General features: G+C 47.8%; 1 protein-coding gene across 1 annotated transcript in view; it reads right to left on the bottom strand.

Moving 5' to 3' along the window:
- Positions 1 to 12,511, bottom strand: part of WDR35 (WD repeat domain 35) — a 267,899-nt gene that overhangs the window by 130,786 nt on the left and 124,602 nt on the right. The window contains exon 14 of the mRNA XM_069235987.1: positions 346 to 415. Within this exon, the coding sequence (XP_069092088.1) occupies positions 346 to 415 (70 nt within the window). The remainder of the gene's footprint in view (positions 1 to 345; positions 416 to 12,511) is intronic.

Raw genomic sequence — 12,511 nt, forward strand, 5'->3', positions numbered from 1 at the left:
GTACAGTAGCTGGCCACAGTGTTTTGGTGTTTTTTTAAAAACATTTTTAAAACTGGGGACTGTGGGGGGGGTGGGGTTGGGAGTGAGTCCATGGCCCCATGGGCTACCCTGCCAACACCCATTCTGGGTGCGGCAGAAGCCGGATTAGCTCCCATCTGGGAGAATGACTAATAAGCTCTGGAAAGGGTTTGAGGGGTACTCCCAGTACACCCTCTGCCAAACTCACACGCAGCAGTCATCTCTGAGGATCAGCATTTCCATTTTATCATTAGTAGGTCAAATATGTTCACAATTTCTAGAATTCCTGATGCAATTCCTGGCAGTTTCATCTATATTGATACTTACAGCTGAAGCTTTGGTGAAATCCAAATGGCCATCTGCAGTTCCAGTTGGAGTGTCATCAACATGATAAATTCTGTAAATTGAAAAATAACAGGTGCAGAAAGGGTTATATATATCCAACATCTGAAATATTATACTACTGCGAAGACAAACTGATTTAGTAAGCTACTGACATTGTGAACAGAATTGATTTGAGTATTGCTGCATTAGTAAATATTAAAGATACACAGAAGAGGGGTTGGGAGCACACTGCCTCACATCCCAGCATAGTTTGCCCCTTCACATTATGGTAAATGCGGTACACAATTAGCGATTACTTCAAATTTTACTGTATTTTCTACCAAAGTTGGTGCAGATAGTGCTGTATATCTCTAGACACGTGTATGTGTTTCTGGATTTCATCCTTCATCAGTAGAGAACAGCGTAATTTCATCTGGGGTTGTTGGAAATGCTGCCTAAGTCTTCATAGGTCACAGTACAACTCACAGGCACACAGGTGCATCTCCAAACCTCATCAGCTTGCTGCCTCAAGGGCGCCTTTTAAACAGAAGGGGTGGGGTTGGGAACACACTGCTTCAAATCCTAGTACAGTTCATCCCTTTGCATTATGGTAAATGCGGTATACAATTAGCGCTTACTTCAACTTTGTAGTATTTCACCAAAGTTGGTGCAGGTATTGCTGTATATCTCTAGACACATGTATATGTTTATGCATTCCGTCAGTAGAGAGCAGTGAAATTTCATCTGGGATTGCTGGAAATGCTGCCTAAATCTTCACAGGTCACAGTACTACTCACAGAGGTGCATCTCCAAACCTCATCAGCTTGCTGGCTCGAGGGAGATCTGGTTGCTGCATTTGTTTGCCAGTGAGTGGTACTGAGCACTGGGAAGACATTGGCAGCATTTCCAGCAATCCCAGAAGGAAAACAAAGCCTGCTACTCCCTATTGATTAAATCCAGATACATGTGCCTAGAGATATACAGCACCAGCTGTAAAAACAAGGTTGAAAAACTACCACTGAGGTAAGCGTGAATTTGCATTGCATTTACCATAATGTATTGGGGTAAACTGACTGAACTGAATTCTGGGATGTGAGTCAGTGTGCCCCCACCCTCTTTCTGTTTAAAAAGGCTCCCTTGAGCAATTAGCTGACGAGCTCTGGTATGCACGTGGGCCAGTGAGTGGTACTCGAGACCTGAGAAGACTTTGACAGCATTTCCAGCCACCCCAGAAGGAAAAAAAAAGCCTGCTGCTCTCTACTTATGAAAGACTAAATCCAGAAACGTGTTTCTTGAGATATACAGCACTAGCTGCACCAACAAGGGTGAAAAATTACAGACTACCACTGAAGTAAGCGTGAAATGGTACTGCATTTACAATAATGCATTGGAGTGAATTGACTGAATTGAATGCTGGGATGTGAGACTGCATGCTCTCACCCTCCTTCTGTTTAAATATTAAAGTTGACTGACTAATGTCAACACTTTTATAGCGAACTGGGTTACTCAGCGATGGCCTTGGAAACACAGCATAACCAAAAAGACTAGTCTGTTGTTTCTTCTTTAAGACCATCAGATATTTAAAGAGACATATGTCAGGACGCAAGGTCTTCCGGATACCTGATGCTTGACATGAAAAGGAGCATCATCCATGGGTACTGTGATTAACTTGGGTACCTAAAGGAGAGCTTAGTCTTTGCTCATGATAGTGTAGGAAACAAGCCTCTTTCTAGCTTGATTACCCCCAATTTTGGTTTGTGTGTCAGTGTGTTTGACTATGTCTACTGGGATCCTGCTAACCAGGACCCCAGTAGTTATGCTCTCTCCCCTGAATTTAGTTGTTGGTAACTGTTAACTCTGTATTTCACCCACAATTGGAACACTGGTGCCCCATTATAAGTCTCTAGTATATGGTATCTAGGCACCCAGGGCATTGGGGTTCCAGGGGATCCCTATCGGCTGCAGCATATACTCTGCCACCCATAGGGAGCCCAAACAAAAGGTTCTGCAGGATTGCCATTGCAGCATGCAAGAAAAGGTGCAAGCACCCTTTCACTGCCGCTTTTCACGATACAAGATCACTTATAAGTCACCCCTATGCCAGGCCTTCCAGCCGAGAGGGCAGGGTGAAATGTACCTGTGTGTGAGGGCACCCCTGCACTAACAGAGGTGCCCTCCCGAACTCCAGGCCCATTTCCCCCAGACTTCGTGCGTGCAGGGACACCATTTTATGCGTGTACTGGATATAGGTCACCACCTATGTCCAGCTACATTATGATAAATCCGAACATAAACATGTTTGGTATCAAACATGTTGTAATCATACCCCAAGGCTTTTGCAAGCATTGGTTTTATCATTGCATGCACTCTGGGGGCTCCTTAGAGGACCCTCAGTATTGCCATTACAGCCTTCTGAGGGTTTCCAGGCAGCCCATGCTGCTGCCACCTCTCAGACAGGTTTATGCCCTCCTGTTGCCTGAGAAGCTCGAGCCCAGGAAGGCAGAACAAAGGATTTCCTTTGGGAGAGGGGTGTTACACCCTCTCCCTTTGGAAATAGGTGTTACAGGCTTTGGAGGGGTAGCCTCCCCAAGCCACTGGCAATGCTTTGAAGGGCACATTTGGTACCCTCCTAGCATAAACCAGTCTACACCGGTTCAGGTACCCCCCCCAGTCCCTGCACTTGCACGAAACTGGACAAAGGAAAGGGGAGTGACCACTCCTCTGTCCATCTGGTGATCCCCAGGGGTGGTGTTCACAGCTCCTCAAGAGGCTCCCTGGGTTTTGCCATCTTGGATTCTAGATTGGTAGGGAACTCTGGGAGCATCTGATTGGCCAGTGCCAGCAGGTGATGTCAGAGCCCCTCCTGATAGCTGGTCACCCAGCAAGGTGACCAATCCCCCTTTCAGGGCTATTTAGGGTTTCTCTTTTGGGTGGTTCCTCAGATTTGGTTTGCAAGACTCCAGCACGAATCCTCTGCACCCTCCACCTCGACTTCTGAACTGCATCTGGATTCTTCAGGTCCCTCCAAGCTGCAAAAAAGAAGCAAGACGCCTTCTGCAACACTGTATCAGAGAGAGGAAGGAATCTCTCTTGGGGCGAAGGAGTCACACCCCTGCTTCTGCAGGCACCAACTGCAATGACAACCAGCTGTGTGTATTCCCTCTCCTGCTGAGCTGCTTGGATCCTGCATCATGGGTGGTGGACTGAAGTGGTCCCAGAGGTCCTCTCTTCCAACTGTCCAACTTTGGTGGAGGTAAGCCCTTCTCTCCTCACACAAGACTAATTTTTAACACCCGTGTACTATTTGGTAATTTAGGGCATGATTTAGATAGATCATGGCGGTGTTACCACCAAGTCGCGTCAACGGTGGACCCAAAAAGACCATCAGGCCAACTGTGTTCCACCCACCGTACTTAGATGTTACAGTTCTACAAGCAGATTGAATAGCGAAGGATTGCTGACAGAGGGAGATGGCAGCAGATCCCACTGGACTTTGTACAATGGCAGGGGCTATGGGAGAGAGGTAAGTGATACACACACAATGTCCCTTAGCCATAAGTGTACCCCCTCCACACACTACACAATACACCACATACACAAAACAACCCATTGCCATTCCAACACAACAACCTGTAGATGCGGAAAACACACACTGACATACATCCATGACACAACATACACACACCATTGATACTGCACCCACACACACGACACAAAAACCAACACAACTACACACTCAGCTACACAAACACACTCACACACAAGCACAACTACACACAGCACGACAATGACAGCCGCACAACAACACTCACCTGAATGTGTCACACACCAACACAACATATACAACATCGGACAGACACAATCACATCACCCACTCCAGCTCCCGCCATCTCAAACAGCCAATTCACACATACGTACACATTCGTGTACAGACACAAATACACAAGAGATACCTGAAACCTACCCATAAAGGTCCCCTTTGCGCACACATGGACACCGTTGTCTAGTGTGAGTGTACCATCACTGTGGTATCAGCATTAATTTAGCAATGAATTGGCACACCACAAGGACAGTTGTGTATGTGTGTGATATGTTGCAAGTTGACATTTACATGGAGGTGGAGTAGCTTATGGTGTTCTTGTGGATGATGGCAATTCAGCCTCAGGGCTTGTGAAGTCTGTCTTGCCTGGCAATCTTGTAAGCAGGGGAGGCGTTGGGAAGTGGAATGGCTGTGGACTTTCAGATGTGGGGTCCAACCAGGAAAAGTAGGTCCTGGGATATTGTTGTGCAGCAGGTTCCAGAACCCTGGGACGTGTTTGGTGAGTGAGTGGGTATTGAGGGACATGGATGCGACTGCAGACTGTTGTGTGGATGCTTGCAGGACTGTGTTAGAGAATGGGGTATTGGGTGCTGGTGGTGCAGTGTGGTTAGCATTGGTTGTGAGTAAGTGCACAAAAACTTGCAGGAAGAACTGGAAAATGCTCTGTCAGTGTTGTATGGTGCGGCAAGGTAGCAGTGCATGGAGCAGCAGACAGGCTGATGGCGTGGAGTGTTGCAGTAGGATTATGAGGGCAAGGGGACCATAGTTCCTGCCACTGAGTGCGGTCCATGCACGGAAAGGCGTAGAAGAGCTTAAGAGGTTACAGTCACTCACACAATGTGGAACCACTTTTAAATCATTAAACAAAAGTAGACAAATCCTGTGGGAAAAAGACAAAATCCATCGCTGAAGAGGTACCTCGGCCAGTATACCTTGGAACTAAGTTTATATGGACTTGCATAAATCTGAATCAAACAGTAACTTATGTTTCAACAAAACGTGGTTTAAGGGATCACTCTTCACATTGTGTTCAACATGAGTGTAATAAATATCATGATCAATCATGAAACCACAGACCTCTGCCTATTAATGATTACACAAACCAGTGATAAAGTTGAACACCCATAACATAACCTATTCATGATTACTCTGGGAAGACAGTTTAATTTCCAGGGCCTTAGTTGTTTCCCCATTTTTATAAGAGGAGGTGAGTTAGTTACAATTAAATCCATTCTGACAACGCCTTCCAAGCAAACTATCTGTTAATGTGGTGAATTAAATATCTTCCAATTTACTAAGCCAGAGACATTATGCAAATTTAACAGTCCTAAAACCCCCACAGTTCTGCAACTCTGGCATGGGATAGCTGAAGAACAAAAAATGCAGTGGCCACCAATAAAAATGGCTCAAGCTCCCATGTCTCCTGGACAATGATAAACACAAACTGTTTGATCAAATTTAACCAGTCAGAGATCCTCAACTTAGAGCCAATGCCTACAATATTCCATGATAAAGAGGAGAAACTGTTGCTAGACTGTGTCAAGACTAGATTGTTCTTGGTGGCTCCTCCACTGATTAATCCCATTTTCCCCATTATCATTGTCAATCATTATCTTAAAGAGATTCTAGAGCGGCAAACGTTGTTAACTGGGAAACTTACTATTGGTGGGCCTAACACAAGGTTGTTATTCAGGAGGATGTTTTTCCCCAAGTATACTGTGGGAACCACTGTAGAAGTACCCCAAACAGGGTATCCTGCAGTGCTGTAAGTTTGGCTGTGGGATGGTTCAGTTTGTGTAATAGAATTGCAACTAGGCAGACTGTCTAAAATTGACTACCAAACACTCTCTACTAGTCTCTTTGGGACCACAACCCACCAATGGGACACTTCTAATCATGATTAAGGCCCTCATTACAACACTGGTGGTCAAAGATTTACAAATAGACCCCGCGGGAGTGCGATCGCAGTGGCGGCCGCCCGCCAATGTTGAAATGAGGGCCTAAATCATCAGGATTACAGAAATACACAGACCCTGCCTGTCATTTTGACAGATCCAATAATTTATTCTTCCATGCAGGCCAATCCTCTTTCTCATTCATTCTGAGCACGGAACATTGTGTAAAACAATTGCGTACATGGTAAATTGGGACGGTGTTTAGCTATACAATGTAACAGTGACTTGCTATGAGGTGGTAGTGGAACAAAAGCAGTAAACTGAGCCTCAACTGTGGCTCCAGGTGAGGACACACCAAGGGCCCACATTGGGCCCAAGACCACATAACCATTCAACATTGCATGTGGTTCTGACTTTCACCCTGGTAGTCTGTGAATTATTGGTACATGGAGTACAGCAGAGTCTACAACATGACCAAGAGTTTCCCCCACCACCTTCATGAATACCCAAGAGGCTATTCTTCAAGTTTCAAAAGTGCCTTTAAAACTCTTCAGGCTTGTAACGAGTTTTGTGAGGTTTGCAATTGCAAGATCCATATTTTTACCGTTCTCAGAAACCAACTCCAAAGAGCTTTTAACAAAAGGTGTACGTAGTTTTTTAGTATTTGCCAACTAATGGGATGGTGGGTCTTTAACAGAATGGGCAATATCCCCACTAGACACTCATTTCTTCCTTGTTTGACTGTTATTTTGAGATGGACCCTTGGTCTGAGTTTATTCCTTTTGTCATCTTTGTTTTCTTAGTCAATGAGGGTCAGAGGGTCTGGGTTTCAGAAGAGATATCAATTGGGAGTGTACCAGATAAAATATATTGATTTGGTAGTAGCCCACCCAACTCCCCCCATAGTTGGTTCCAGATTAGATTGTGTTATGGGAACCTTCCCTTGTTCAATAACACACAACACTGCCCCAGACTCTCTTACACCTAAGTAGTGTCCTTATTTATAGTCCCTAGTGCACTGGTGAGAATGTTTGTAATAGAAGTTCGAGATGGATTTGGCTTACCTCCTGCTACAACTAGTGCCTTTATGACTAAGATGGCTGTTTTTTGATGGCAGGATCAAGAGGGGTGACCCAGCACAGTCTCCTTCTGTCTCTGATGAACGAGTTACTTACCTTCGGTAACGACTTTTCTGGTGGATACATTAGCTACCTGTGGATTCCTCACCTCATGAATACTCCCATGGCGCCAGCATTCTACGGAAATCTTCTTACTAGTCTCTGCACGTCGACGAGGACGTCACTGTCTCGCACGCGACGCCGTCTGACGTCATACAGGCAATAAGAGGTCCTCGACGACGTGCGGACGTCAGTACCAATCATTTTTTACGTGCATGAGAACAACCAGGCAATGCAATGAAAGAACAAAGCAACATCCATTATATTGTAAAAATACACCACATTGTATGAATAACTGTAAATCTTTTTTATGTACATATATATATATATATATATATATATATATATATATATATATATATAAAACTCTTTCTTTTAAAAATATATACACACACCAAGTATATACATAAAGATATATACACATATACCCATATATATATATAAATATATTATATATATACATCTATTGCACCCTCAAAGATCAAGAGGAGCGCACTCAAGGATTACTTGGCAAGACCATAAAGGCAACGGGGAGGCGGGTGGGACCGTGAGGAATCCACAGGTAGCTAATGTATCCACCAGAAAAGTCGTTACCGAAGGTAAGTAACTCGTTCTTCTGATGGATACAACTACCTGTGGATTCCTCACCTCATGAATAGAGTCCCAAAGCAGTACCACGCCCGGCGGTGGGTGCCTAAATGGTCAAACCAAGAAATCCTGCAGCACTGACCGTGCAAAATGGCCGTCCCTTCTAACCTCAGAATCTAAACAGTAATGTTTTGCAAAAGTGTGAAGGGACGACCAAGTTGCGGCCTTGCAGATGTCGACCACAGGAACACCTCTGGCTAAGGCCGAAGTGGCCGACTTAGCTCTGGTGGAATGAGCTCTAATGCCCTCAGGAGGATCCTTCTTTGCCAAAGAGTAACATATTTTAATGCAAAGAACAACCCACCTGGATAGTGTTCTCTTGTGGACTGCCTTTCCTCTCCTCTTGCCCACGTATCCAATAAACAGCTGATCCTCCAGCCTGAAATCCTTTGTTCTATTGATAAAGAAGCTCAACGCTCTCTTTGGATCCAGACGGTGCAGTCTTTCTTCCTCTTTGGAAGGATGAGGCGGAGGATAGAACGTGGACAAAGTAATTGCCTGAGCCAAATGGAAGGGTGAAACAACCTTCGGGAGGAAAGCAGCCTTGGTCCTCAACACCACCTTATCCCCATAAAAAGTTGTATAAGGGGGTTTTACTGATAAGGCCTGCAACTCACTCACTCTCCTTGCTGATGTTATAGCTATCAGGAAGACTGTTTTTAAAAACAAATACCTTAAGGGGCAAGAATGCATAGGTTCAAAAGGGGACCCCATAAGGAAAGTCAGGACTAAGGACAAATCCCATTGCGGCATAACGAATGGCTTTGGAGGATATTGATTTAGAAGACCTTTCAAGAATCTGATAACAATAGGGGATTTAAATAAAGATGGTTGGTCTGGAAGACATATGAAGGCTGACAAGGCCGATAAATAACCTTTAATGGTAGCCACTGCACAACCTTTCTGCGCCAGAGATAGAGCAAAAGACAAAACGTCCGATAGATGAGCTTGTAAAGGATCAATCTGCCTCTCTCCACACCACGCAACAAATTTAGACCACCTATTAGCGTAGATAGATTTAGTGGAGTGTCGCCTGGCCGCTAATATAACATCCACTACCTCAGGCGGGAGAGAGAAGGAACTCAGGTTGCCCCGTTCAATCTCCAGGCATGTAGGTGCAGACTCTGGAGGTTGGGGTGTAGAACCTGCCCCTGCGACTGCGAGAGGAGGTCTGCCCTGAAAGGGAGACGGAGCGGCGGGCACGTTGAGAGTTGGAGAAGGTCGGAGTACCACACCCTCCTTGGCCAATCCGGAGCTATTACGATTACTAGAGCCCGGTCTTGGCGAATCTTCCTCAATACTCGAGGAATCAAGGGTATGGGAGGAAACGCGTAAAGCAACTGGCCGCACCAGGTCATTTGAAACGCGTCCCCCAATGCTTCCTGCATCGGATACTGAAGGCTGCAGAACAACGGACAATGCGCGTTCTCTCGAGTGGCGAACAGATCTACCCGAGGAAACCCCCACTTCTGGAAGATTAAACGGACTTGATCTGGATGGAGACGCCACTCGTGGTCTGCCGAGAAGTGGCGACTGAGACTGTCCGCACGCACGTTCAAGACTCCGGCCAGATGGTTTGCTATCAAGCAAATCCGATGGTCCTTTGCCCAGGACCATAGTCGAAGAGCTTCTCTGCAGAGAAGGTACGACCCCACTCCTCCCTGCTTGTTTATGTACCACATCGTGGTAGTATTGTCCGTTAGGACCTGTACCGACTGACCACGAAGGGAAGGGAGGAAGGCCTTGAGAGCCAGACGTACAGCCCGTAACTCTAACAGATTGATGTGAAAAATCTGTTCCTCTGGAGACCAAAGACCTTTGATCTCCAGATCCCCCAGATGAGCTCCCCACCCTAGAGTGGAAGCATCCGTTATGACTGTGGCCACTGGTGGCGACTGCTGGAACGGTTTTCCTTGTGAAAGATTGTTGCTTGCAATCCACCACTTCAAATCCACAGCAGCATCTCTGGAGATCTTGACAGTACCCTCTAGATCCCCTCTGTGTTGAGACCACTGCCTTCGGAGGCACCACTGAAGAGCCCTCATGTGCCAGCGAGCATGCGTGACCAACAGAATGCAGGAGGCAAAAAGACCGAGCAGACGAAGGACCTTGAGGACTGGAACTACCGCTCCGTTTCGAAACATTGGAACCAAATCCTGAATATCTTGAATCCGCTGAGGCGGAGGAAAGGCCCGACCCAATGTCGTATCCAGTACTGCCCCTATGAACAGGAGGCGCTGAGAGGGCTCCAGGTGAGATTTGGGCTCGTTCACCGAAAAGCCCAGGTCGAACAACAACTGGGTTGTTGACTGCAGATGACGCAACACAAGCTCCGGGGACTTGGCTTTGATCAACCAATCGTCCAAGTAAGGGAATACTGCTATCCCCTTCCTTCTGAGCTCTGCCGCAACCACCGACATCACCTTCGTGAAGACTCGAGGTGCTGAAGTAAGACCAAACGGAAGGACCGCAAACTGGTAATGTTGCGATCCCACCACAAACCGGAGATACTTCCTGTGTGACTTGAGTATCGGGATATGAAAGTAAGCATCCTGCAAGTCGACAGACACCATCCAGTCTTCCATGTTCAACGCCAAAAGCACCTGTGCTAGGGTCAGCATCTTGAACTTTTCCTGCTTGAGGAACCAATTCAAGATCCTCAGGTCCAGAATTGGTCTCAAACGACCATCCTTCTTGGGAATCAGGAAATACCTTGAGTAAACTCCTTGACCCCTTTCCTGCTCCGGGACCAACTCCACCGCGCCCTTTAAAAGGAGGACTTCCACCTCCTGTTCTAGCAACAGGAGGTGTTCTTGTGAACAATACGAAGGGCGGGGCGGGATGAGGGGCGGAAACTCCCGAAAGGGAAGGGTGTAGCCTTTTCCCACAACACTGAGAACCCAAGTGTCCGACGTAACAGTCTCCCATTTGGTGAGAAAATGCTGTAATCTTCCCCCTACAGGAGAGGAGTGAGTGGGAAATGGTGGAAGCCTAAGGCTGCTTCCCCTGCTGCACCCCGCCAGAGGATGAGGAAGAGGCAGAGTGCTGCTGAGAGGCTCCCCTGGTGCGGACCCTACCCCTCCCCCTAAAAGATCTATAGGGGTGGGAAGAGGCAGGTTGCTGATATCTTCCCCGAAAGGAAGAGGAGGAAGAGCCACGCCCAAATCCACGAAACCTCCTGAAGAATCTGGAAGAGGCCGTGGAAGAAGGAGCTTGGAGTCCCAACGACTTAGCCGTGGCCCTGCTCTCCTTAAAACGTTCCAAGGCCGAATCAGCCTTAGCCCCAAACAGTTTGTCCCCATCAAACGGGAGATCCAACAATGTGGACTGTACATCTGCCGAAAAGCCCGAGTTACGTAGCCAGGCCTGTCTCCTTTCTACCACAGTTGTGCCCATTGCTCTGGCTACCGAGTCGGTGGTATCCAGTCCCGTCAGGATAATTTGGGTCGCAGCAGCCTGGGCATCAGAGACAAGATCCAAAAGACCCTGGGGAAGCTCTGTAAACGAAGAGGAGATGTCATCCATCAGAGCATGAATATACCTCCCCAGGATACAGGTCGCATTAGTGGCTTTTAACGCCAGACTGCAGGACGAAAAAATCTTCTTCGACTGCGCCTCTAGCTTTTTTGAGTCTCTGTCCCCAGGCACCGTCGGGAAAGAACCAGGCGCTGATTTGGACGAACAGGAGGCCTGCACAACCAAGCTCTCCGGCGTAGGGTGCCTAGATAGGAAACCAGGATCAGTTGGAGCCGTCCGATACCTCCTGGCCACGGCTCTGTGAACTGCTGAGGAAGATGCCGGCTTCTTCCACACCTCTAAAACCGGATCCAGCAGAGCGTCATTAAAAGGTAATAGAGGCTCCGCCGCGGCTGAGGCCGGATGCAACACCTCTGTCAAAAGGTTTTGTTTCGCCTCCACCACCGGCAAAGGCAGGTCCAAAAAACTAGCTGCCTTCCGTACCACTGTATGAAAGGAAGCAGCTTCCTCGGTATATTCCCCCGGGGACGAAAGGTCCCACTCAGGGGAAGTGTCCAGCCCACTGGCCGACTCCAGTCCACGCAGCCCATCACCCGAGTCCTCTAGCTCTCCTTCCTCTAGGGCTCGTTGGTACTCCTGCTCCTCTAGTACCCGGAGAGCACGCCTCCTTGAATGCAGTCGTTGCTCAATCCGCGGAGTCGACAACACCTCCGCTGAAGTCGGAGATCGGCGCCGATCTTCCGAAGCCACCGACGCCGCATCCGGCGCCACAGGTAACTTCGGCGACTGAAGAGCAGATGAAACGGATGGACCCACCGGAGTCACAGGCCGAAATCTCGACGTCGACGGGATGGAAATCCCTGGGGCCAATCCCTCCGAAGCCATCGGAGCGGCCACCGGCGCCGACACTGGCGCCGAGCCCACGTTCCCAAACGGGAGAAAGGGCATAAAGGGTGCCGGCCGAAGAGGCGCAGGATCACCCAAAGAAAAGGCCAAAGGCCCAGCCGGAGCGCCCCCTGGAGCCATCTGTTGGAAGATGGCATACATCGCATTCAAGAATGCGGAACTATCGGCTCCAGGGGTGGGAAAAGCCGGATACTGGGGTGCCTGACTCGGAGGCGACCCCGACCTCGGCGTCTGCGCCGGAGAAA

Source organism: Pleurodeles waltl, chromosome 5 (genome assembly GCF_031143425.1).
Source record: "Pleurodeles waltl isolate 20211129_DDA chromosome 5, aPleWal1.hap1.20221129, whole genome shotgun sequence".
Taxonomy (NCBI): domain Eukaryota; kingdom Metazoa; phylum Chordata; class Amphibia; order Caudata; family Salamandridae; genus Pleurodeles; species Pleurodeles waltl.